The sequence below is a fragment of the Crotalus tigris genome, unplaced genomic scaffold, assembly GCF_016545835.1.
Source record: "Crotalus tigris isolate CLP2741 ecotype Arizona unplaced genomic scaffold, ASM1654583v1 scf7180000024439.5362192, whole genome shotgun sequence".
Lineage (NCBI taxonomy): Eukaryota > Metazoa > Chordata > Lepidosauria > Squamata > Viperidae > Crotalus > Crotalus tigris.
In genome coordinates, this window is record NW_024100609.1 from 296,181 (window position 1) to 323,039 (window position 26,859).

General features: G+C 39.7%; 1 protein-coding gene and 1 long non-coding RNA gene across 3 annotated transcripts; one reads left to right on the plus strand and one right to left on the minus strand.

The window, feature by feature from the left end:
- The first annotated feature begins 244 nt into the window (after positions 1 to 244).
- LOC120302878 lies at positions 245 to 3,451 on the plus strand. Of its 2 annotated transcripts, none has more exons than XR_005555257.1 (2): positions 245 to 308; positions 2,634 to 3,451. It is a non-coding gene; the product is annotated as an uncharacterized LOC120302878 (long non-coding RNA). The 2 variants fall into 2 exon arrangements; XR_005555258.1 differs by lacking the exon at positions 245 to 308 and adding an exon at positions 747 to 2,135.
- Positions 3,452 to 6,202: 2,751 nt separating this feature from the next.
- ADI1 (acireductone dioxygenase 1) lies at positions 6,203 to 25,038 on the minus strand. Its single transcript, XM_039331916.1, has 4 exons — positions 24,867 to 25,038; positions 18,652 to 18,771; positions 9,234 to 9,413; positions 6,203 to 6,637 (listed from the first exon to the last, which is right to left on the minus strand). The coding sequence occupies exons 1-4, from the start codon at positions 24,984 to 24,986 to the stop codon at positions 6,515 to 6,517; spliced, it is 543 nt and encodes a 180-aa protein (XP_039187850.1). The 5' UTR covers positions 24,987 to 25,038; the 3' UTR covers positions 6,203 to 6,514.
- Between the last annotated feature and the right edge of the window lie 1,821 nt (positions 25,039 to 26,859).

A 26,859-nucleotide genomic window follows, 5' to 3' on the forward strand; every position in this document is an offset into this window, starting at 1 on the left:
TAACAAATCTGCTGGCTACTGGTTATAACTTTGTTTGCTTCTAGTTGTTCACAGATCTGTTTTTTTGATTATCTTTTCTAGGATCTTCCCAGGTAGTGATGTTAAACTGATTGGTCTGTAGTTTCCTGGGTCCATTTTTTTCCCTTTCTTGAAGATGGGAACCACATCAGCCCTTTTCCAATCCTTAGGTACTTCCCTGGTGCTCCAAGATTTTTGAAAGATGTAATGATTCCGAGATAAACATCTGCCAGCTCCTTCAGAACTCTGGGATGTAATCTGTCAGGCCCTGGTGATTTATATTCTTCAAGGTCAGATAGGTGCCCTCTTACCATTTTCTTGTCAATTTTAATTTTTATTTCTAATTTATCTTTTGCAGTGTTTGTTTTTTTTTGTATGTTGGGCTATAGTTTCTTTTTGTGTGAAGACTGATGAAAAGTATGAGTTAAGTAGCTCTGCTTTCTCCCTGTTGCCTGTTATTTCCTTGCTATCTTCTCTCTTTAGTGGACCTACAGTTTCCTTGACTTTTTTCTTGTTAATATGTTGAAAGAAACTTTTTTTATTATCCATGATTTCTGTTGCAAGTCTTTGTTTGTTCTGAGTCTTTGCTTTCCTGACTTCATCTTTGCATGTTCTGGCTGTCTGCTGATAATCAGCCTTAGTTATGTGCCCCTCTTTCCATTTTTTTTTTTGTATTTGTCCTTTTTGTCTTTCAGTTTGTCAGAGATCTTTATGCAGCCATGCTGGTTTCTTCCTGAATTTTTTGTTTTTCTTTTTCAGTGATATGTGTACATTAGAAAGCAAGATCTTTTAAAAATATATCCCAGAAGAAAACAATGGAAAGTTAAAGTTTTGTTACCCAAAAAACAATGAAGCTTATCTTAAGAGATTTCAAAGATAAGCTATGGCTTATTCACTGACATTGATTGAATATACTGTACCCCATTTGCCTTGGTTTATTGATGCTACACCAGGAATCATGACATTATGTAATATGCTGAATGATAAATAAGCACATGCTAAGCCAGAAAGCTGAATGTAAAGTGCAAACATTAATCACATTTTTTACAAGCCTGGTTCACACAAGATCCTAAACTATTGATGGGTGAACCCTGGTCTACAAGCTTTATGCTGTACTCCATCCCATGTATATATCCTTAAATGGTCATCCAATTCATACTACTGAAATTTAGCAGCAAAACTGTAGTCTTTGTGGCAGCACAATTTACCTTTTAGCAAAATTAAATCTTTGTCAGGCTTACTGTAATTGGTTCGAATTGAAAGACAAATTAGTATTATTTCTCTGCCGCACAGAACAGAAAAGGACCAAAAAAATCTCAGTTCTCCTGTGCTCTTTCCCCATCTGTATGAAGTCTTCCCAAATCTTTTAGCAATAAGGAAGTGGTGCCCATAAGAAAAAAGATTCCCAATTTTTACTAATTAGTCATTTATTCAATAAACCATGATTAAGCAAACCATTAATGTATTGTACAAACCCAGATAATTAAATCTTGGTTCTTTAAAGAAGGGATCCCATTCCAGTCCCCCTGTGAGGGAGGCTGGTAGTTTCAAATTTAGAGAGAGATGATAGATGATGGATGGATAGATAGGTGATATAGAAGATGAGAGAGAGGGAGGGGGGGCTGGTATTTCAAAGGGTCTTAAAGACCTGGCTCTTCACCCGCCTTTGGAGAGAATGGCTGATGCTTGCTTTCTGTTTCCCTCTGGGTTTATTCTCTTTGCCATCATTGTTCTTTTGTGCTGTTTTTGTGGGTTTTGTATTGTTTATTTTAAAATGTTTTAATTGTAAACCTCTGAGTTGCTGGAAGCTGGATGGCATACATATTTAATAAATTATCAAGCTAGATTTCTGCTGTAGTTCATGCTATGCTAAATTTCAGTTTGTATTACCATGGTTTAGTGGTAGATAGTTAATCCATTTATTTGCAACTATAGGTTTTAGTAAAAATCCTTATAAAATTACAGCAATCCTTACCGGCTCAATTCATCGCCCCTACAATTAATAGCAGTTATCCGTCAACATCTTCCTTGCAGTCACTGCAAGCAAAGCAACTTGTTTTATTACACGTTGCTCTACACTGGTCAGCAGGAAATGGATTGCAATAAACTATGATTAGGTGGGTTCACATAATATGCTATGCTGTAAACCATGATTTGAATAATTTAATGGCTAGAGTCACATTGTGCTCTAAATCCAAGCCACACAAATCACATTATGGTTTAATGTGATAATGTACAAACTCAGCTCCTGGTTCTTGTATAAGTCACTTCATGATTTTGTAGAATTTCGTGGTGCTTATGCCAACATTTTCTTTTTTAAGTTCTTCCTTTTTGAAGTTGAAGCATTCAGGTGCTGCAGGGAGATTTGGTAGGGACAGAGAATAGGAGTCAGAACTGACAGAGTTTGGACTCCAAGTTCCATCAGATTCAGTTAATCCAGTGACCAGTGGCAAGAAGTGGTGGGGGACATAGCCAAAATATCAAGTATATCAGCTTATCTATTCCATATTTTTTTTTAATCCTCTAAAAACAGTGTTATAATTTGCCCAGTATATAGGAATGACAAGGGAAGCACCCCACCCCCAAACACATCTCTTGACCCGTTATCATTTCAGTTTCAACCCATCAGACAACTGTTCCTGTACAACCCCAAGACTTAACGATCAGCAAAAGAGGGCAACAATGGCAACCATCCATGAAAGAATGGCTGATTTTCATCCTGAGCACAAGGGTCTGGTACTGTGTTTTGCTCTCAGGGGAAAAAAAAAAAAAAAGATTTCTGCATTGAAATCTCTGCCTGACAGCCAAGAGAGGATTTCTGTCGGACCAGACAGCATGTGCCAAGGGCTGGAACAGCAGGAACTTAGCAGATGGGTTTCACAGACAACTGGCACCACACCACCGCTCCATGCCCTAGTAGGCACCAGCCCTTTCGTGGATGCTAAATTTTTAATTCTGAAATTTAAAAGAACCAGCAAATGTCCTGGGGGTTTCAAGCTGCTTCTTGATTGAGAGCGGGCAGACGCAGCGGCTGTCAAACCAAAGTAAACAGCGCCTCTTTGCTTGCCTAATTAAGAGCACCAATCTTTACCTCTTCAAACCAGTCAGCAGTCTCGATTTCCCAAGGTCTTCAAGTGCTCTTCTTTTAAAGGGCTATTCATCGTGGCCAGCCATTTTTTTTTTCCTCCCAAGAAGCAAGCAAAATGGGAAAAGAGCAAAAACACGGATGGAGGCTCAGTCGCAATGAAACAGCCCACACTCTGGATGTGCCAGTGTGATTGCAGAAGGACAGGACTTGAGTGCAATCCTTTCATCTGGATTTTTTTTCCGGTCAGCCAGCTGGTTTTTGTTTTTGAAAAGCCTTTTGCTGTCCACGATATTATATCTTTCAGTGACAAGTAAAAATTCACAAAGTAAAACATTCCCCAACATGTATTCTGCTGTTTTAGCCTTTTAATTCTGTTGTAATCTCCATGGAGAACTATGGTTCAATTAAGAGCATAACAGATATCTAAAGTCTAAAAGGATTCTGTTTTAAAATAAATTAGTGCAGGGGTGTCAAACTCGCAATGTCACATGATATCGTGACTTTTTTGCCATTGCCAGCAATTGGATGGGTGCGGTTTCGCTATGATGCATCTAGCCTACGGGCCGGCAGCTTGACACCCCTGAATTGGTGGATGCTTGTTTATATGCATATACAGTATTTTAACCCACAAAGGCCACAGTTAAGTTTAGAGACCAGGAATGGAGGTGCTACAAATCCAACAAAAGTCTTTTTCAAGAGGAAGCAAGTTCCTTTTCTGATTGCTATGGAAATCAAGGTGGAGGCAAGTGGGTTCATTCCAGGGAAGAGGACACCGTTATTTTCAACATTTAAATGAGACCTGGCTTGTTCCTGAATTGCAGAATAGCCACATTTTTTTCTTTTTTATGTCATAGCTTTTATGCAACATTTCAAGAGACTCTGGGTTTTTGATAGGAGCTTCCATCAATTTGGCTGTAAATTAATTAAAAGGGTGAAGCTGGATTTATGAGATCAGGGCTGTAAAACACCACTAGGTGGCAGTAACTCTTAGCTTTTTGCTGCCATCTAGTAAGTATCTTGAGTTTTACAGTCCAATTCCAGCCATTTCAGATGTCATTCTTCACCAAGCTCAAGAATTCCCAATGTAGAACCTTAGCATTTTTCATAGACTGAAACAGAATCCTCAAGTCAAGCAGTTATTGCTCTTCCATAAAAGCAGAGAATATCAGAACTCTTTAAAGGAACTATATAATTGCAGGAAAAGTGATGGTTGCTTTAAGTCATATCTAATTTTGAAGGAGCTGCAGTAATATATTTGGTAATATATTTGTGCTCTTTTTTTGAAATCAAATGCTGCGTTTTGCACAAACCTAACAGACGTGGAACTAATGGAACATACTGGCAGCCTTTTTGGAAGGCAGGCAAGCAGAAATATAGCTCCCACTTGTTGCTCTGCTGAAGCACCAATGATTCACTCATCTCTGTGGTTACTTGTGCATTTTCTCATTTAGTTCAGCAGCATCTCTCTGTCCATAGAGATGTATTGACTTTTAGAAACTACTGCAATAGGGAGAGTGAGAAGAATCTAAATCAGGGATTAGTCAATTGTGTAGAACTGGGCAATTAATGAATGCATCAATAAGAAAATAAATATCTGCATTTTGGTGGGCTTACAGGAAAGAAGCCTAGATCATTTGAAAATTAAAACAAAATACTGTTAATTTTCTGTACTCCTTGGTTATATTCCCACAATTCTAAACTGTAAAATAACTACAGTCAAGCCTAGTTATGTAAATCCAACCTGTATAGTTCAGAAGATTGTATAAATAAGCTGCCTAGAGTTGCCTTGGGAAGATAGGACAACATAGATGCCTAATAATAAATAAAATAAGTCCAAGAAATGTGGTCAGGTAGATAAACTGGTTAGCCATAAGTAAGTATACTGTGTAAATGCAGCCACAATTTCAGGCTTGGTTACCACATTTTTACCCTGCCACAATCAAAAGAATCTCGGCATCTTGTACAGAACATAAAACAAGTTAAAACATCCATAAATTAAACCTAAAAGAAGCCATCCATAATGTACAACAGAAAAAAAAAATGATGTCATATATAAGCCTATGAGAATGCTCTCCAAAAAAGTTCAGTCTTTTTAAGAATTTCTGAAAAACAGGAAGAGTTTCGATCTAACCCACTGTTTCCCATATCTCAGCAACTTTAAAGATGTGTAGGCTTGAATCCATACATCTTAATGTTCTTGAAATTAAGAAACACTGGTCTACAGTAATCTCTACTAAAAGGTCTGCTCGAAAGCATCAGCCCTAGCACAGAAAAGCAGCTTCAGCCCACCCCACCCCAAACCTCTTAAGCCTAACAACTTTTTAAATATTTGAAAATGGAATTAGATTACATTTAATTCAATATAATTTTATTGAATTTTACCTTTAGTTAATGTTTTGATTAATTTTTATCGTGATTCTTCTGCGGCATCAGAATTCCTCACAGCTGCTATGCATTTTGTAAAACAACATGGGATATCCTGGTTGCATATCAGCCAGGCTCACATGTTAGGTTAAAACACGGTTGGCTAGTTGGTGGCTCATTTACAAACATAGCCAGCAAGATTACTTTATTCAGCCAGTTGGGCAGATTTCAGCAACTCAATTAATTCAGTAACTGTAGTTCACTTAAGCAAGAATTAATCTGTGTGCAAATATAGCCATATCCCATCATATCCAGTTTTGCCATTTATGTGGAATTAAGTTCGAGTGAATGCCACAGAATTTACTAACTGTGGCCCATTTGTTGTAGTTGATAAACCTATGTTTATCCAATCCTTCTGCAGAGCTGACTTTTAAAAGCAGAATTCACACTTCATACCTGGATTTTCACGACCTCTTGCATATCTTCCATTTACACAGTGATTGCAGACCCAAGCATGTTGTGTGAGCATATATATATGTGCATCTTATACAGATGAATCCTTAAGTAGGTGATACAAGCACCCACCAGTAATAAGCTTCCTTAAAAAGGCAGAAGACAATTAAAAGATAGAATATTTTATTAGCATTACAACATTAAAGTAACTATCAAATATAATGCTTTAGGTTAATGCAGGAATGAATCAGATTAAGTATTGCTTGCAAGAGGGACAAGAAAGTATTGATATTCTCAACTGAGATCTGCAAACTACATAAATCACTACTGTAAGTAGAAATCCATCCGAGGACAAAATCTGATATTAAAATTTTTTATTTGAAAAGGGAAATCAAAGATTTATCACCTGTAGATGCTGTTAACATAGCCCAGGGGGGTAGGCAACCTTGGCCCTTTTATGACTTGTGGACTTCAACTTCCAGAATTCCTGAGCCATATGAGCCAAGGTTGCCTACCCCTGACATAGCCGCTTTGCCATTTTAATGTTACAGATGTTGCAGGGTGTTCCATGCCTCATGTTGTCCTATTGGTTTATTGTACCATTTGTGACAAAAACTGTTGGTACTGTGCTCGAGCAGGAAAGTGGTCAGCTGGTCTGTTATGAGCGGTCCACACGGGTTCTCCAACAAACAGTCTCATTGCCTTGACATAATTCTGAGAGGAAAAACACAAGAATTCACACTCAGTAGAAATATTCACTTTCATAAAAGATATGGTTCAAAACTACCAAAAAGGCTGAAAGAATTAAGGACAAAACTGTCTTTGAGTGGTTTTGCCACAAACACTATTAAAGAGATTTATTTTATTTTATTTTTTAAAAAAGAAACATTAGCAAATATAATACTTAAGAACAGAATCAAAGTGATTTTACTCAAGCCTTAGAAAATACCCAGACTTTTAAAAATATAGCATAGTCTGATTTTCTTTGCCTAGTTTGCAATATTGACATTGTGGAAGAAATAATAGTGATATAAATCACTTCAACTCAGCCAGGTAACAGAGTCAATATATTCAAAGTCCCATAAGGGATAGAAGTTCTTTGGACATTTGGCAGATTTAGAGTTCCATCATTTGATTGGCCTCATTCCTGAGTCTGGAAGAAACTGAATTTGAACAGCTGGTGCTTTTCACGCACATAATCTCAAGGAAAAGTTGGTATGACGTTCTTCAAAGCATGGGAGCAGGAAAACTGGCCATTTAAGAGAAAATAATGCTTCGTGTACGATATTCTCTATTCCTCAAGGTTAGAAAAGCACAGGACAAACCTGGAAGCTGTGACTGGAGGATCATAGAACTACTACCCTGATGTAGAAAAGTGTCCATAGAATAACTCACAAATTGATATTGAATATCCACCTATTGGGGTGTAAAACAAATCTGGACTGAAAAAAATCCAGGTAACCTACAGACGTCAGGAAAGAATTGCAGGGAGCTAGTTGTGCACTTTTTGCAGCCCAAACCTGATAATCTTAGGTTTAAGTTGCAAAGAATTCAAGAGGCTATCCACTTTTGCATCAATGTTGTTAAGTTTGAAATCTCAGTTCACAAGGGTAAGCATGCCATTAATTGCACAAATGTTGAAAGTCTTTATGATTTCTTAAACTTTATCATTGTGACAATCCAGCCAAGACTGGAATTCATACTCTTTTCTTTCTACAAATAATGATGCAAACAGGCTACTCTAAAACCAATTTGCTAGTTCAGCTATCAAGAAGATACAGGAAATAACTGGGCACATGATGGCTTAGTTCACACACTATACTGAACTGCAATCAAACAGATTTGAAATTGGATTACTAGGGACAAAGTCCTAGGCCAGTCTGAACTTGTCTTTTAACAGCAGTTTCAACTCGAAGCAACAAGCAGGAGACCATTACCCCCACTCAGTATCTCTAACCTACTTAGCTAGAAAAAATGGAGAGCCTCATTTCAGAAAGGAAACAAGCTTTCAGATGATAACCTTTTATCTATCAGTGAAGAAAATAAATAATTCATTTTCTTTCTATTTTCTTTCTCATTCTTTCCTTTCTCAGCAGGAGTTGGGTAAGAAATAGCTCATTTCATCACATGCGCTAAAATGGAACGTAGTCTCTTGCTTGTGATCGACAGCTCATGCTATAACCACGTTAGCCTTTCTATTACCACATAATTATTGGTTTATATTTTTAAATGTTAGCCCCATCGGTAGCAGCATTTTAGCAACAGCTGCTTAATATTTAAATTAAGACTTTAAAAATTTCAGTGGCTCATGCAGGCCAGCATTCTGAGTTTTAAAAAAATTCTTAATCCATTTAACTTGCTATTTCTAATGTCTCTGATGTTATACTGTTTAATAACTCAAACACACAGTGTCTGAGTATTAAACAGTATAAGATCAGAGATATTAGAAACAGCAAGTTAAGTTGGACTAAGATTTTTGTTAAGTCAGAATTGGTGAGTTGTGTGTCTGAATTGTGTTATTTAGGAGGCATTGTGGAGGGAGGAGGCTTAAGGTTTTGAAATGAAATGGAATAGAATGCCTAGCAATCTTAATAAAATAAAGCACATTTATTGCAGCACAGTGGCTAGCACAAAACCTGGGATTCAGAAACACAGCCTATGCATATTTTCCCTATGTAATAAAACCAACAAAAGGGTCCCACAAACTGATCTCCAATCCACGGCGACTGAGGGTAGAGCCACAGCAAAATACTAGCTCCTTCAACCTTGTTCTGAATGCTTTGTATCCTACACAACAAGCCAAACAACAGAAAAAACAGATCTCCTGAGGCTCCGATGGATAGTTGCTATGGTAACACCAATCCCTTACTAAAGATGGATTTTATGACAAGGCTGGAGACACAAGTGCTCCGTTTATCTATAAAGATAGCAGTTCAGAGCCAAGAAAGCATATGTGCTCTAATACTATCTTTCCCTGAACCTGAGGAATTGATTTCTAAGCCGAGAGAGCGGCTTGGAAGTCAAGGAAGTTTCCGATACTGTGCTATGATTTCAAGCAAGGTAATTCACCAATACCAAATCAATGATTTCCCATCAAGTTGTTAAAATTGTTACAATGGGGTATGAACTTGTACACGTTGCTTCTTGAAGATTCTAACCCCACATTTCTACATTAGTGATTTGTACCTGGGGTGTACCAGAGCTATGTTTATGCTGGTCTGCATCTGCCTCAACTGCGGTTTTTATTTTATTTATTTATTTTGTTTTTATTTTATCGTGGGTTTAAAAAAAAAAAAAGCCTGTTTCATACAGATTCATCCAGTGTAAATCGGTGATAGATGCCAGCAGGAAGCGTGATCATGTCGCCTTTCTCCATAGCAATCCGGATCCACTTATCATCTTTATCACGAACATCAAAATATCCACTTCCTTCCAGGATGTAGCGAATCTCATCATCCAGGTGTAAGTGCTCTTCGTAAAAATTTTTTATCTAGGACAGGGAAGGAACAGAATAGGAAGCATTTTTGTGGAGCAAGTCTATTACAAACACATAGCATATTGCATGCTGCCCAGATTGTAAGGTGCTACTTCCAAAGTGCTCAAGCTTCTGTTAATAGGCAGCTGTTCAATGTTTATAAGGTAGATTTTGAAGTTCTCTCAGAATTATCCTTACAGCAATTATACAAAGTAGATCGGCACACTTACAGCAGATGAAGGACTTCTGACCTCTGAACATTTAGTTGGGAAATATTTTAAATGCACATTCCCAGTAATCTTTACATTCCATCAGCCTCAATTTGAGACCAGCTGTTTGCAACATTAAATCTATGTGTGCTATGTATTGAAATACCAAGCTAGTTGTTGCAGATAACAAGAATTACATAAAAGCAAATGAGCATGTTGGTTGTATTCTTTCCCTCCTCTATGCCCAGCATAGAATTTAAGCGCTTTGTTCCTCCTTGACCAGATGGCAGCACGCTCATCAAAACTGTGCAAGCTGGCAACTTGGGAGGGCTTATTTCAATGAGTGAAGCGCCCTTCTAAATTGTTTCAACGGTCCTACTAAATATGTTGTCATCTATGGAGAGAACGAAGTCATATTTCCCGCTTTCTAGATCAGAGGTCCCCAACCTTTTGGGCATCAGAGACCAGTTACATGGAGAGAGGTTTTTCCGCGGACCAGAGGAGGCGGGGTTTTGTGTGCTGCCTGCATCCTGCAGATGGGGCTTTGCTTGTTTGTGCGGACCGGTTGCTGGCATGCTGTGGCCCGGTACTGGTCCACGGACCAGGGGTTGGAGACCCCTGCTCTAGATAGCATTGCTTTCCAAATATGCCCTTCCTTAAAAAATCTCACATTTCATGAGGCCCCCAAAACAGATCATATTGTCAGCTACCTGGATTCAATTTAGTACTACCTAGATACATTAGGATTGGAGCATCCAAAATTTCCAGCTGAGTTTTGATTATACAGGTTGTGGATTCTAAATTGCAGATTCTAAAGGACTTAGAAGACACCAGACTAACAAATGGAAATATAAAAATGACTGATATTTGAACGAAAATGTTCCTCTCTGCTACTGAAAGGTATTTATGGAGACTTCCTGAGGAGGATTTGTCCTTCCATTAGGATGGAGACTGGCTCAAGCAGTTGATTTGAAATGTCACAAAAGCTTAGCTACTCAGCAGCTACTCCATATATTGTTTTTAGTTGTGTATTGGCATGTGAGAATGACCTTGAGGGACAAGGGGAAGAGATGCTTCCCAGGAAATGATCAGACAAGAAAAAGGAAGAGTCCTCAGTTGCTTAATGGTCAAGGAGAAAATTAAGGAAGACCCAATCTAATGGATTAGTTAAAAGTGTCGGCAAAAGATTTGCATTTTCAGACTCGCAAGATTCTGTTAATGTACCCTTACAATAAAGTAGATTTAGCTCATCTGGTTGTGTTTCCTGTCTGGTTTACCGGGGAGGACTTGCACTAACACAGGGGTCCCCAACCCCCGGTCCATGGACCAATACCAGGCTGCAGCATACCACAACCAATCTACACAAACAAGCAAAGCCCCATCCGCGAGATGCAGGCAGCAAACAAAACCACACACCCTCTGGTCCGCGGAAAAACCTCTCTCTACGGAACCGGTCCCTGGTGCCCAAAAGGTTGGGGAACTCTGCACTAATAGGCAAACAAGATTTTCTGCCTCAGGTACTAAAGTATTTTATAGACAGCCTTGAATACCATGTGCTTCAATTTTTCCAACCTAGATCTAAAAAAGTGCTTACCACCCTAAACAACTTTGTGATGCGTGGACTTCATCTCTCAGCATTCCCTAGCCAATACAGCCATTGTTAAGAATTCTGGGAGTTGAAATCAATACATCTTAAAGTTGGGAATTAGCAATAGCTAGGTTGGAAAATAGCAATAGCAATAGCACTTAGACTTATATACCGCTTCACACTGCTTTACAGCCCTCTCTAAATGTTTTACAGAGACAGCCTGTTGCCCCCAACAATATGGGTCCTCATTTCATTGACCTGGGAAAGATGGAAGGCTGAGTCAACCTTGAGTTTGCTGTGAATCTACAGATTTCATTTCTCAGAACATCAGTAATCAGGCTGAACATTCTAGAACAGTGATGGCGAACCTTTTAGAGACCGAGTGCCCAAACTGCAACCCAAAACCCACTTATGCATCATCGAGTGCCGGTGGGCGGTATGGCCCATTGGCTGGGTGTGGCCCATTGGGTGGGCGTGGCTGCGGTGGTAATAGCCGACTGGATGGGACTAAAAAGTTCAATCAATCAATTCCAACTTTGCAAGATCTTTTTTTTTCCTACGAGAAGTTGAAATTGACTGATTGAACCTTTTTTTTTTTTTTTTTGCACACGGCAGCGGAAGCCTAAAGCAAAAAGGTTTTATAAAACCCAGCTGAAGGCCTAGGACTGGGGTGACGGCGCGTGTGCCCACAGAGAGCGCTCTGAGTGCCGCCTCTGGCACCCGTACCATAGGTTCACCACCACTGTTCTAGAAGTAGAAATCCACATAGAAAAGGTGTCAGGCTGAGAAGGATGACACACCTTGACAAGGGAGTAGGGTAGAAAGCCATCTAGATGTATTGCTGCACTGAGCAGAGGATCTGCTTCCACGACCTTCCTTAGAGGATAGCTCTGACAGGGAGACCATTCTAGTTCTTGCTTCTCTTTCTCCTCAGGCATTCAAGACCCTTTTCACATGCAGTCTTCCCTTTTGGCACCTTCTACTTTTGAGATTTGCTACCTCTGAGATCTTACTCCATTCCTTCCATCAGGTGTTTATTCTGTCCTAGAATGTCTGGATGCACGTTGGCTTCAGACAAGTCAGACTCTGTTAGCAAGCCCCATCCTCCTTGGTTTTATTCTCTGGGAATCAGGGTGCCATTTTTTCTTCCCCCCCCCCAATTTATCAGTTTGGATGGAACATGATTCTGATAAGAAATAAACCTAGTACTCTGACTGGCTAAAAAATTAAATGCCCAACTCTGTTTCTCCTTATTATCAGATTCAGTGAAGCTGAGAAGCTGCTAAGCCTAATCAATAATAAAACAGAGGGCGGGCAATAAACCAAAACTCAAGCCAGACAAAGCTGTGGTGCCATTATTAGGCACTTTGTTTGACCTAGAGAGTTGTTTGGGGCTTTAAATTCAATTAAAACAAAGAAGTAAAACCTCAAATCCTCCTCAGAAAAATCAAGTACTATTTTCACTTGTTTAGGATAAAAGTATGTTAATCTATTCAACTAAGTTTCCCTTAACAATATAGCTGCTGCTTTCTGTTAATTGACGCTTCAACAGTGTCTTCAAGGCCAGACCCATGTACAATGCATTATAGCACAGCGGTAGTCCTCAACTTATGACCATAATTGGGATCAAATTTCCATTGCTAAGTAAAGCAGTTGTTAAGTAAGTTGCACCCGGTTTTATGACCTTTTTGCTATAGTTGTTAACGAATCACTGCAGTTGTTAAGTGAATCATGTACTCATTAAGTGAATCCAGCTTCTCCCATGGACTTCTCTCATGGACTGTCAGAAACTGGCTGGGGAAATGGCCAGGATGCTGTAATCATCGTAAATAGATGTGAGTTACCAAGTACCTAATTTCAGATCATGTGACCATGAGGATGTTAGGATGATCAGTAAATAAGGAGGACTGATCATAAATCATTTCTTTCAGCGCCATTGTAACTTCAAGTGGTCATTAAATAAATGGTTGTAAGTCAAGGACTACCTATAGTCTAATGATAATTCTTCAGGAGCACTCGACAGATCTTTAAGGAGTTCAGTGGCTAAATTACATTGATTTACACTGAATTAAGCCATAATATAATGTTTGTTTTGGTTTACTGTGATGCATAATTTCTATTAATCACTTATTCAAAAAAGCCATATTTAACAATACCATCATTTAACACAGAACATGAATCTAGCCACTATGGCTTAGTCCACAAACCATGATTTTAACATATTTTACACACACACACACACACAAACACACACACACACACACGATACATACATATACGTATATACATATACATATGGATTTTTGGTTTGATCTCTGGGCTTGGTAATTAGGTTGCAAACGTTTCATCTCCGTTCCGGGGGACATCTTCAGTGCGGTTTGAATTGTGTTCTGTTTGTTTGGAATGTTGCTTCCGGTATTTCAGTTGAAGTAGCTCTCTCACGTTAGTTGGTAAAGTATATGACGCCTGATCTTTGATTTGATTCTGTTGGCTCTTTAGGTTTTGATAGGATCCGTCTGAGAGTTGAAGCTGGGTTGTGGGCTACTGTGAGGTCATGTTGGCATAGTAGTCTTGCTGTCATCTCTGAAATGTTTCGTATGGAAGGAATTGTGATTCGTTTGCTCATTGCTATTCCTGCTGTAGTAATTGTATTATTTTGGGCGTTTGTATTATTTGTATTTTACAAAACAGGAGCTACAGGCAATGAAATCTCTCAACTGACAGCAACATCGTCATCCTACCAGTCGAGAAAGGCCGAATGACAGTCATACTAGAGAAAGCTGACTACATACAAAAAGCCAAACAACTCCTACAGGACACAAACACCTACAGATGCACTAACACAGACCCAACGACGAAACTGACCAACAAGATCAACAGAACCCTAAAAAAGCTACAGAAACTAAACCAAATCACCAAAGAGGAATACCAGAGAATGAAAGCAACTGATTCAAAAGTGAACAAAGAAAACACCCCACTCATCTCCGTTCAGGGGGACATTTTCAGTGCAGTTTGAATTGTGTTCTGTTTGTTTGGAATGTTACTTCCGGTATTTCAGTTGAAGTAGCTCTCTCGCTCTCAGTGGTTGGTAGGCGGAGTCGATGTCAATGTGTCTGTTCATTGATTGGTTGGTGCAGAACCAGGCCTTGAGGAATTCTCTTTCTCTCCTTGCCTTTGCTTGGATTATAACTGTCGTCCCACTTAGATCGAACTTCTGTTGTTCTGAGTCCTCGTGGATGGACATGAGGGACAATGGGTCGTGTCTTTCAATAGCCAGGGAGTGCTCGTGCAGTCTGGTAGATAGCTTTTTTCCTGTTTGGCCCACATAGTTCTTTTCACAGTGTTGCACTGGACTTGGTATTTGATGCCTGATTTTTGATTTGTTTCTGTTGGCTCTTTAGGTTTTGATAGGATCTATCTGAGAGTTGAGGTTGCTTTGTGGGCTACTGTGAGGTCGTGTTGGCAGAGTAGTCTTGCTGTCATCTCTGAAATGTTTCGTATGGAAGGAATTGTGATTCGTTTGGTCGTTACTGTTCCTATTGTTGTAGTTATTGTGTTGTTTTGGGTGTTTGTGTTGTTTGGATGTAGGGATCTCTGGTTGAAGCCTCATGGATATCTGTTTCTCTCAAAGACTCTGTATAAGTATCTCTGTTTTGTTATTCTGTGTTGCAATAGGATTCTGCTCTTCTGAAAAGTGTTCTGACAGACCTTTGTTTACGGCATTTGGGGTTTTTGCTGTGGAAGTTGAGGATTTGGTCTGTGTGTGTTGTTTTTCTGTATATGGATGTTAGAAGTTGGCCACTGGTGGTTCTGCTTACAAGGACGTCCAGGAATGGCAGTTCATTGTTGTTCTCGGTTTCTATCATAAATTGGATGTCTGTGAAGATGTTATTGGTTTTTTGGTAGGTCTAGCCGATTTGGTTGTACTTGATTATCACAAAGGTGTCATCCACGTAGTGTACCCATAGTTTGGGGTTTATTGTGTGAGAGAACGATTTCTTCAATTCTTTGTATGATGACTTCTGCGACCAGGCCAGATATGGGGGATTCCATAGGTGATCCTTTCAATTGTTCATAGACCTCACTGTCAAATTTGAAATAGGTGGTTAGGCATAGTTGGAGGAGTTCACATGTTTTTTCTAGTTGTGAGTGGTCCTCTTGATGGATGTGTCTTGTCTAGAAGTTCTCTGATTAGGTCAACTGCTAGTTTCAGGTCTATTGATATGAATAATGCAGTAACATCAAATGATATCATAGTTTCGTCCTCGTCAATGTGAAGGAGTTTGAGTTTGTTCAGGAATTGCGTTGCATTGTTTATGGAGTATTGGGAATCGCTGATGAGGTGTTTTAGGCGTTTCCATATTTCTTTTGTGAGATTATAAGTGGGTGTGCCAGGAAATGAGATGATCGGTCTGAGTGGGTTGTTTTTTTTGTTCACTTTTGGGAGACCATAGAAGTGTGCTATGTTTGAATCAGTTGCTTTCATTCTCTGGTATTTCTCTTTGGTGATTTCGTTTAGTTTCTGTGGCTTTTTTAGGGTTCTGTTGATCATGTTGGTCAGTTTCATCATTGGGTCTGTGTTGGTGCATCTGTAGATGTTTGTGTCCTGTAGGAGTTGTTTGGCTTTTTGTATGTAGTCAGCCTTGTCTAGTATGACTATCATTCGGCCTTTCTCGGCTAGTAGGATGACAATGTTGCTGTCAGTTGAGAGACTTCATTGCCTGTAGCTCCTGTTTTGTAAAATACAAATAATACAAACGCCCAAAATAATACAACTACTACAGCAGGAATAGCAATGACCAAATGAATCACAATTCCTTCCATACAAAACATTTCAGAGATGACAGCAAGACCACTCTGCCAACATGACCTCACAGTAGCCCACAACCCAGCCTCAACTCTCAGATGGACCATATCAAAACTTAAAAGAGCCAACAGAATAAAATCAAAGATCAGGCGTCATATACCCTACCAACCACCGAGAATGAGAGAGCTACTTCAACTGAAATACTGGAAGCAATATTCCAAACAAACAGAACACAATTCAAACCGCACTGAAGATGTCCCCCGCAACAGAGATGGAATTACTAAGCCCAGAAATCAAACCAACAGCCCAGCTACCAACCCGAGCTACTAATATTCAAACACATCTCAACATATACATATATACATAAATTATAAAAAAGTAGAACTGCAGTATAGCAGTCAAAATGCCAAGGTGTAATCAATCAGACCGGTCTGTCTGAAAAACTTTCTGTATATACTCCCTTGACTCAGCTGACAAAGAGGGGAGGAGAGTCTATGGCCTGGTGGTTAACTGCCTAACATGTAGACTGCCCAGGTTCAAATCACATAAAGGGTGTGGCTAGCTAATGAGGATAAATGAATCCGAAATAGCTATACTGGTCTCCCACTTAAATCTTTAACTCTTGTCAGCAAAAATATCGGAATACACACACACACACACACACACACACACACACATATATACCACCTTTATTATTTTAACAGATAACTCAAGGTGGCAAACATATCCCACACACCTTCCTCCTCCTATTTTCCCCTCAACAACAATCCTGTGAGATGATGAGTTGGGCTGAGAGAGAAAGAAATAATAATAAAGTTGGAAGGGACCTTGGAGGTCATCTAGTCCAACCCCCTGCTCAGGCAGGAAACCCTATACCATTTCAGACAAATGGCTGTCCAATCTCTTCTTAAAAACTTCCAGTGTTGGAGCATTCACTATTTCTGGAGGCAGGTTGTTTCATTGGTTAATTGTTCTAACTGTCAGGAGTGACTGGGCCAAGATCAACCAGCTTAAGGTGGGACTTGAATTCATGGTCTCTTGCTTTCTAACCTGGCATCTTAACCAATAGATCAGACTGGCTCTGTTGTTAATATGTTGAAAGTTAGTATGTTGTATAAACCCAGTCACTGGATCTACACTCAAAATGCAGTGTTCTCTGACTCGATATTCTCCAGATGTGCTGGAAACACAACTCCTAGCCAGAATATTACCTCACAATCAAATAACACCAACCAATGTGGGGACGGCTGAACTCCTACTATAAATAAATCAGTAGATTCAGTGGTTATGGATACATCTCAAAGGAATACTATTGTTTTGTTTCTGCCTGCCTCCCTTCCTATTCAGGCTTTTTCTTTCTCCTAAGTGCCATTAATATAAACTAAGGAAAAGAACTACAAAAACAATTCTTACCCTTTAATTCTGCCCATGTGCAACATCTGCTTTTTAAACTTCACAGATAACCTTTTGCAATGCCAGTTCTGAAATGGCAGGCTCCATGTTTCATGAAATGTATCAACTCTCTGCCTAAGAACTAATTAATTTCTATATTTTCTATTCCGTAGACTGGTATCTGATAGTAAGAATAAATAAGTGACAGAATGAAATCTATCTCTGGGAAGGTAGGACATTAGAAAGAGTCAGATTTCAGAAGTTGTAGCCAAATCAAAGCTTCAATAATTTATTTTGTTCCTGCATCTATGTATCTAGCTTCTTTTGACAGGTTTCTGACAATGAATCCTTCAGTGGCTTAACTATTTTTCAGAAGCCAGGTTATTATCATCCTTCCTGTTACTGTTAGAAGAAAGTCTAAATCTAGTAAATAAAAAAACTAACAATGACAGAAGTATTTTGTCTTTCTTAGGATAATTTTTAAAAATTAATGCTAACCACAACAAGTGATGATATACACAAAATGAATCAAGAGAAATAGACCAGGTATGCATTCTTAATTTTCTCCAACAATCAACTAAAATATTCATAGCACTTCAAATGCATTGCCTTGACAACCACCTAAGAAAATTAAAGAGAAGCCTCTCTTCCTGAATTATCACTCTAAAAATCTCACACTTGTTATTTCCATTTCCTTTGGAAGCTTGATATACTGTACACACTCTTGTGTCAGGAAAACTATCCTGCTTAGTCCCCAACTCATTTGAACATCTCTACGCCATTCCCTATATTAAATAAACCACAGTAATATTCTAAGCCTAATAAACATATTTATGGCTTCGCCCCAGCATAATCTGTGAATTTAACACTATTTTGAGAGAGCAAAGTGGTTTTGAGGACTGCCTCAACTTTAACATGAGCAGTAAAAATTAAACATGTGTCATTTCTCCAGGCACTTAAAAAATATGTATTTATTTAAAAGTAATGCATTCTGTCATTAAATTCACATGACAGAATTTTCTGGCTCTTAAATTATCAGAACATTGTTATAAAAATTAGAAAGCAGATAAAAGAGAGCTACGCTTATACACTCACATATTCCTGTTACGGAAGCTGTGAAGTGGGACTTACTTCTTAAACAAAGGGAATCCACTGCTCAGACATCAGAGTAGAAACTTTTTAAACTGGCACACACTCTAGTGGCAAATTCCAGTCTTTACAATCCTCCCAAAGCTGAAACAAAGCTGTAGTTGTTACCTTCTCTTCATAATTTGGCAGCATATCTTTGCTTATCGTTATTATATCCATCCAAGAATACTTCTTCTCCTTACGAATTTTTGCTAATTCTGGGTCGGTCTCGTAGTTGTCAGCATCCAGCTACAAAATGAAAAAAGGACTGTCTTGGTTCATTTATTCAAAACAAGGTAACCGGCATTCTGGTGTACAAGGAAATTAAGTTCTCTCTAAAGCAGTGGTTCTCAACCTGTGGGTCGGGACCCTGTTTGGGGTCGAACGATCATTTCACAGGGGTCGCCAAACAACGCAGTCCGCCATATTTTTCCCCTTTTCCTTAGCTGTGCTACTCCCTTTTATTCTATTGCCTTTTCAAAGCCAATAGAATAGACTCTCTTGAATAGAGTCTAATTCTATTGGCTTTCAAAAGCCAATAGGAATTGTCCAGGCTGTCTCTGCCCTGCTGAGCCCACCAAAAGTCCCATTCTGCAAATGGTGCTGCACCAGTTGAGTAGTTCTCGACTTACGACCGGTTGAGTAGTCCTCAACCTACGACTGGTTGGGGGTCGCGGCATTAAAAAGGTTGAGAACCACTGCTCTAAAGCAGTTTTTCATGCTGAATTGAAGAAGAAATAGGGCTAAAAAATGGCTTGTTTAAATGTGATTATGCTTCACACACAATTAAAAATTGGGTCACCTAAGGCTCGGCACAACTAACAAGATTTTGCAATCATAATAGTTTACATCTATTTATTGCCAGGAGACTTTCCAAAGATTTAACACGCAACCTTGCAACTTTCTTCTCTTGAAAGCTCACCAGTGTGTCTTTAAGAAGGGATGAAACATTTGTCAAAAAATAAAAAAAAGTGGTCAAGAAAAAAGGTGAAATATTCAGTTTGTTTAGATAACCAAGTGTTTTTCATCCTTTTGTAACTCTTGAGGTTGATACAGCACAATACTAATTCAGTAAAGTAAAACTGTCCTAATTATTTCCTTTGGATAAATAATTTTAACCACAGATGCATGCATGGACTCTTCCAAGTCATGCAAAGCATCATTTTTCCTGATTAGGTGAGCATTCATGTACTGATATATTATCCCACGATTCTGCAAATAACCCCATCCCATCAGCCTAATCATATGAATGGATACACCTTGGCTTCAGAAGAATCCCACAATTTAAACATTAATCTAAATAAGTACATGGATCAAGGATCATCAGAATTGCTTATTTAAAGGATAAAGCCTCTTCAGAGATTAGCAATAATATTCTTATTTTCTAGATCATTTTGATTCTTCAGAAATAAGATTATGACAAAGCCAGCGTTGTAATGTCATTATTAAGTTTTCCAGAGAAGGGGAAACAGCTACATCAAGAGTTTTAAACCCTTGCAGACTTCTGGTTTAATGTCATGGCATGATGGATGCAGGAAGATGGGGCTCCATCTTCCACGTTCGATTTTGCCCCGCTGGGGACCCTAAAAAGGATTGAAAGTCGCCCCGGAGAGGTGACGAAGGAGGGGACCCACTTTGATCACAGAGGGATAGCATCCCTTCTTGTTTGATCTGAGGAAGCCCTCCAAACCGGCGGGGGGAAAGACTGGCTACAAGCTGCTGACAACTGAAGGAAATAAGCACTAACGAACAACTTTTGAGTAACGTGGATGAAACTGGGTGAGACTCTATCCTCTCTTTATAACTTTAAGACCTTTTCCTGGAAAAAAGGAAGCTATTTAATTAATATAAATGGGCTGAGTGTTCTTCCAAAAATACTTTAATCAAATTGTATTTCTTACTTCAACCATATACACAAAAATAGGGGAAGAACTACTTGAGGACTCAAATGCATTGACTTGGAAAGTTAATTGGTAAAGGAAGAAAGCCAGAGTAAGAATGAAGAAAATAGAGGTTTTTTACCCATTAGAGGGGATATAATATTATTAAATAGATGTTTGAACATGGCTAGGAGAATAGATAATTGTTAGAAATAAAAGTATTACTATAACTAGAAAGAAAGGATATGCAATTAGAATACTATATTTTGGTATGAGAAGGGAAATATGAAAACGCCAAGAGGGTCTGAATAAGGGAAACTTTTGGTTACCCAAATATAATTTACTATGAGAAAATTATAAGCAATAGAGATGGGATATTATATTATTAAACAGGTGTTTGAATATGGTTAAGAAAATAGATAACTGTGAGAAATAAAAGTATTATTATAACTAGAAGAATAGGATTTCTAACAAGAATATTATATTTTGTTATGAGATGGGAAATATGAAAATTCTAAAAGAGTTTGAATAAGGAAAGCTTTTGGTTACCCAAATATAATATATTATGAGAAAATTATAAGTGATAGAGATATTTTGAACATTAATGGGATTTAAAAAAAAAAAAAGAAGCACCGAAAACAGGATATTGATGGAACAAATGGATTTTAAGTGCAAATACAATTGCACTTTGGCTAGAAAAGATATTATAAACTGACATTATTGGTATTATGTATAATACCAGAAAAATGTGATGAAGATGTCTATATTTAATTATGTTTGTATTAACAGTAACAAGAATTGTATTTGCCCAGTGTGGAAAAATGCCACCACAGGAAGAAGAGAAGATCAAAGATGCACTGGATGGTATAGTATTGGAACTATACTGAGAAAGTTAATATGTACCACTGAATTACCAATGAACCCAGACAACACCTTGTTTATTAAATATTTATGATTGTAAAATTAGAAAATAAAATGTTTACAAAAAAAAAAGAGTTTTAAATCCTTAAGTCCTTCCCTGGATTTCCCTCAAGGCAGCTTGCCATCACTAAGAGGGCAGATTTCCAAAACAATGAAATTAGCTTTAATAGAGAAAGCTGCATGAACCAAGCAAACCAATGAGATTAAGTTTAAATCCTGACAAGACTAAAAGGACTATCCTAGCATATTTATCAATTTTTGATACTGCTCAGGTATCCATACTAACAGTACCTGTGTTTGCCCTCTAAAGGTAATAGCTCTACTTTAAAGGAACGAGTGGCAGTGTAAAACTGAGTACAAATGCATCTGTCTTGCCCAGGTCATCAACAGATTGCCCTGGCTTTTCTAATGCAGTTTTCTTGTTTTCTAGATGTGTTGGATTTCAATTCCCATAATCCTAAACCATAATGACCTTCTATTACCGTAACTGAAATCCAACACATCCAAAGGGAATCAGGCTGACAAAAGCTATTAGAAGGTAACAACCTTCCAATATTTAAGGTGTATAATAAAGAAACAACCAGAACAAAGGTGCAGGAGATTTTGGATTTTTTTTTTTTAAAAAAATGGGTCTTTAAGGTTTACCTGTTAAATTAGCCAATTCCACCTAAATAAATACAAATGATTGATAAATGATTAGGAAAATAGGACTTCATACTTGGAGCCATAAAGGGCCTTGCATATCCCAAAGATACCAAAAATAATACTGCTGAGAGGCTACATATTCTCATAAAGGTCATCCATTGTAAATAGGCCATATCCAAAGGGCTAGATTAAAAGAGGAACAACAGATCTACTGTAGAAATCACAGGGAAAATATGAGTAGGTGTCCTTATTACTAAAACGGTACCAAAGTCAATGTAGTTAGTAAAGTTAGTGTAGTAATGTTAGTTTATTTTTAAGCATGACTAAACGATAGAATGTTTTCAACTCCAAGACAAGCCATTCAACATTTCAGGGATCTGCGTCTATGCTTCAACCACAGATATAGTTGATATGATTAAGTCTAAGCCAACTTGCAACATCGACTTGACCCCACACCTAAAAAAGGTAAATTAACTATACACTAAAGCACTATCATTACACTAACAATAATAAGAACAGTTGGCACTGGGTACACAAAACCAAGCAGGAGACTGACTGACAGATTTTTGCCAAGAAAATCCAGCATTCATAACAAATACCTGTAATGTTCTATATCAGTGTTTCTCAACCTTGACAATTTTAAGGCATGTGGACTTCAACTCCCAGAATTCCACAGCCAGCATTGCTGGCTGTGGAATTCTGGGAGTTAAAGTCCATATGCCTTAAAATTGTCAAGGTTGAGAAACACTGTTCTATATAATTATGTGGTGAACATAACGAATAAATGTCATGGGTTGGATTTGCTAAACATGCCTGAGGAACTGAGGACTGAAATTCATGACATCATTAAATATGAAGCACACAGGTAGTCCTCACTAAATGACCACTCATTCCACCACCTCCAGATGACCTTTGCCATCTTCTTCCTCCTGCTGCTGACCAGGTGTGATCAGCCTGGCCCTTCACAAGGCAGCTGCAGGCTGCAGAAGACCTTTTTCCAAAGGCCACACACGACCTTCTTGAATGCCTTCCAGGGTCAGCAACTGTTTAACGAAGGGCCAGGCTGGGTGCACCTCATCAGCAACAGCAGAAAAGGACAAATGTCAGCTGGGAACAGCAGAAACAGCGAAGTGGAGCTTTCATTCCCTCCTGGCTGTACTCACTGGGCCGCCACAACCATTTTCCCACCTGCCAACCTGCTTGTGAGTTGCTGAGAACTCGCAACCTCCTAACAGCATCCCGAGTAACTTTGCTTATTGGAAGCCCCAACTTGTGAGGAGATCCTTGCTTAACAACCTGCAATTCTCACTTAAACAAAGGCAATGGAGACTGTTGTCATTGCTACACAACGTGGTCATGTGACATTTTCATGACAGCATCACTTAGAAACGAAAAGTCCGATTCCAGTTATCAATAGTATCAAAAGCTGCTGAGAGATCAAGGAGCAAAAAAATGGCTACACCACTCCAATCCCAGCTCCACCACAGGCCATCCACAAACATGAGCAAAATTGTCTCTGCATTAAACCCCCGTCTGAAAGCCAATCGAAATGAGTCCAAATAATCTGCTTTCTCCAGGCCCTCTGGAGCTAAAGACAAGATTGATCTGCATGTGGATTAGAGAACAAACAAAAGTATATGATATCCTCAAGCCGGTAAAAGAATTGAAATGGAAATGGGCCGGTCACATAGCAAGAAGAATTGATGGCAGGTAGACTAAGGCAGTCATAGAATGGATCCCACTTGATAAAAAGAGAGACCTAAAACAAGATGGAGCTACAACATTAGCAACTATTGTGGGCCCAACTGGCAAAAGAAAGCTCAGGAGTGTATAGGTTGGAAACATGTGGAAGAGGCCTTCATCCTACAGTGGATAGGCAATGGCTAAAAATGAATGAAATGAATACATGATATTCTTCTGGTCAACTAAACAGAACACAAAATGGACCTGCAAAGGTGAATTTTAATGTATGAAAGTTTACACTACACCATGATAAATTTGTCAGATGTTAAGTTATCAGCAGACATTATTAGTGATGCTAATGATTACTGTTATTAATAATTGTATTTGTTTTGTATATTTCCTTTCATGACCCACTAAGTCCCAGAGAACTAAAGCAATGATCTCATTGGATAAATTAGATTCAAAAAAGGCCAAGAGGCCCGACTCACACAAGAAGTTTCACCAGGTCAGCAAGTGACTGAACTGGCAATATTGTACAGTGAACAATCATAAGTAGGCTGTGTTTTGTGTGTCGGGTGTTGTGAAACCCAGAAAACGGGGCAACTGCAGGCCCTAAACGTAGAGGGGGGGGGCCTTCCAAAGCATTATTTAAAATTTGAAGATGATCGGGTTTTTTCATTAAAACAAATGCCATCCGTTAAAGCAGAACTTGCAGGACCTGTCGGTTTTTCAAGACGTGAGAGATTCCCCTGTACGATCTCCATAACTGGACTGCTTATTTTTAATGCATTTTTTCAGGGGATAAGGGGAAAAAGAAACGTTACACCAAAGGAAAAAATAAATCGCAGCGGGGGAAACCAGCGAGAAAACAAGCCCGGGTATGTGAGCGTGTGGGTGAGAAAGAGAGAGGTCCAAGATGAACATTTTTTTTCCCACGGCCTCTCCAAGGTTTTAGCAAGCCCCGGTTAACTCAAGAACGAAGCGCGCTGCCTCAGGGCGGCTGGTGTGCTCAGTGGCTAAGGGAGGATTCGGGTCTCGGCCCTCCCAAGCAAGGCCTGAGAAGCCCTGCCCGCCACGGAGCACGAGTCGGTCGCGTATGTCTCGGGCTGCCCCAGCCTGGTTTCGCGCAAGCTCGCTGCAAACGGAGCCAGACACCGGGCACCTTTTGCAAGTCTCGGATGCGGCCCGCCTCCCTCCTCCTCCTGCTCGGCCTACTTTCCAGTAGAAGACGCCCAGCCGGCTCAGCTGCTCTAGGCTGACCGGCCGCTCCGGCTCTGGGCGATGCGGCTTCCGGGGGTCCTCCCGGGAATCGTCCATATACCAAGCCTCCACCATCGTCCCCTGCCACCGAGGCTCAGCTCCCGCCTCCCGCGCCGCCTCCGACCAGGGCCAAAGGGAGACGCCTCCCCGGCCCGCCCCTCGCCGCCCGCAAGGACGCCGTGCCGGTTTTCCTGGCCTGGAGCTGGCGCGCTACATCCTCCAGGACTCCCTGACCTAAACTCGGGACGACTTAACTTCCAAGGGCGGTAAACGAAAGTCTGCCGTTTGCTACGGCAGTGAAGATTCCCCTCCAGGGCTTTTGCAGAAGAAGGCAGAGCCCAGACATTTGCACTGGAGAAGCAGCGCAGGGCTTTCCGTCCGTGCCTAAACACAGTTGCAAGTCCGGGTTTGAGCATTTCGTATCATTCCCTCTCCCCCACCCAACATCCATCGCGAGTTGTGTTGTTTGGCCTTCGCTTTGTGAGGTGTGCTGCGGGAGGGGAGGGGTAGGAGGGGTTCACCTCATGAGGCGTGTTACCTCCTTGCAATTGCTTCTTTTGAGGGTTCCTTGAAAACAGGTAGTCCTCGACTTATGGTCATAATTGAGCCCAAAATTTCTGTTGCTAAGTGAGACAATTCTTGAATGTCTGTGAAGATTCTCAATTTTCCAGGTCATGGTTGTCCCAAAGGTGCTTTTTCAAGAGGCAACGGGACTTTCTCGTTTTTCTTTGAAGATGTTTTGCTTCTCATCCAAGAAGCTGCTTCTTCAGAAGAGCTGAAGAAGTTTCTTGGATGAAAAACGAAATGTCTTCAAAGAAAAATGAGAAAATGCAATTGCCTCTTGAAAAAGCACCTTTGGGGCAATTGTTAAGTGAATTTTACAACCTCTCTTGTCATAATCGGTAAATGAATCACTGCAGTTGTTAAGGTAGTTATGTGGTTGTTACCTGAATCTGCCTTCCCTGTTGACTGCTTGTCAGAAGGTCACAAAGGATGATCACAGGACCCCGGGACACTGCAACCGTCATTATTATGAGTCAATTGCCAAGCATCTGAATTTTAATCACGTGACCAATGCAGATGTTGCAATGGTCGTAAGTGAAAAATGGTCAGAAGTCACTTTTTTTCAGTGCCATTGCAACTTTGGCCACTAAATGAACTGTTGTAACTCAAGGTCTACATGTAATTTAAAAAAAAAAAATCAGAATGAAGCAAGCAGAACTGGGCACAGTTACAGTATATATGATTACCCAATCATATATGATACCTGGCCATGAGAGGTATCATTCTCCAGGTCTCTCCCAGCTAACAGGTTTCCCCATCTGGCAAAGCAAAATTCCAGTGGAAGCTCTCAGGCAAGGAGAAGGGAAAAAGAGATACCTGGAAAAAGTTTTCTCTGATGCAAAAAGAGACAGCACCAGGCACTGGACAAGGGAGATTTCTAAGCCCCAAGAAAAAGATTTTTCTTTCCCAGAAGATGGAGAGATATTTAATTCCTTTCTTCCTGGAAAGAACTGAATAGCAGAAGGTAAGGGATGAAGGAAGAATGTAGGCTGTTTAAATTAGTGAAGGGCACAAAAGGGATTTTGAAAGTCTTCCACAACTGTTTGTTGAGGGCAATTCTTATAAAATTCTCCAGGGCAGAAAAGAGTTTCCTAATAATTTCTCAACAGCAGGATTCCCCCTTGAGTGCTAAGAGTACCACCTCTACGGAAAAAGCCTCTCGGGAAGCATTCCACATGGTGGCTTCCCATGGGAATTCAGAGATGTGTGCACCACAACAATGGAGCTGCAAACCGTTGGAAAGACAAATGAACAATGGACTGTAGGATGATCAAACGTAGTCCTTGGCCGCCTGGGATGGACAACTTTTGAGCAGATGTGGATCCCAACCCAACCTCCCAACCTTTTGGATTACTAAAGGAAGCAATAAGGGTGTGGCTGAAAA

What these genes read in the sequence shown, in the direction of transcription:
- ADI1 (XM_039331916.1), bottom strand. Translation starts at nt 24,986, where the DNA reads ATGGTGGAGGCTTGGTATATGGACGATTCCCGGGAGGACCCCCGGAAG. An exon ending in TGGGCGTCTTCTACTGGAAA is followed by an intron (nt 18,772 to 24,866) that starts GTAGGCCGAGCA and finishes TTCATTTTGTAG; the next exon opens with CTGGATGCTGACAACTACGA. An exon ending in GATTTACACTGGATGAATCT is followed by an intron (nt 6,638 to 9,233) that starts GTATGAAACAGG and finishes TTTTCCTCTCAG; the next exon opens with AATTATGTCAAGGCAATGAG.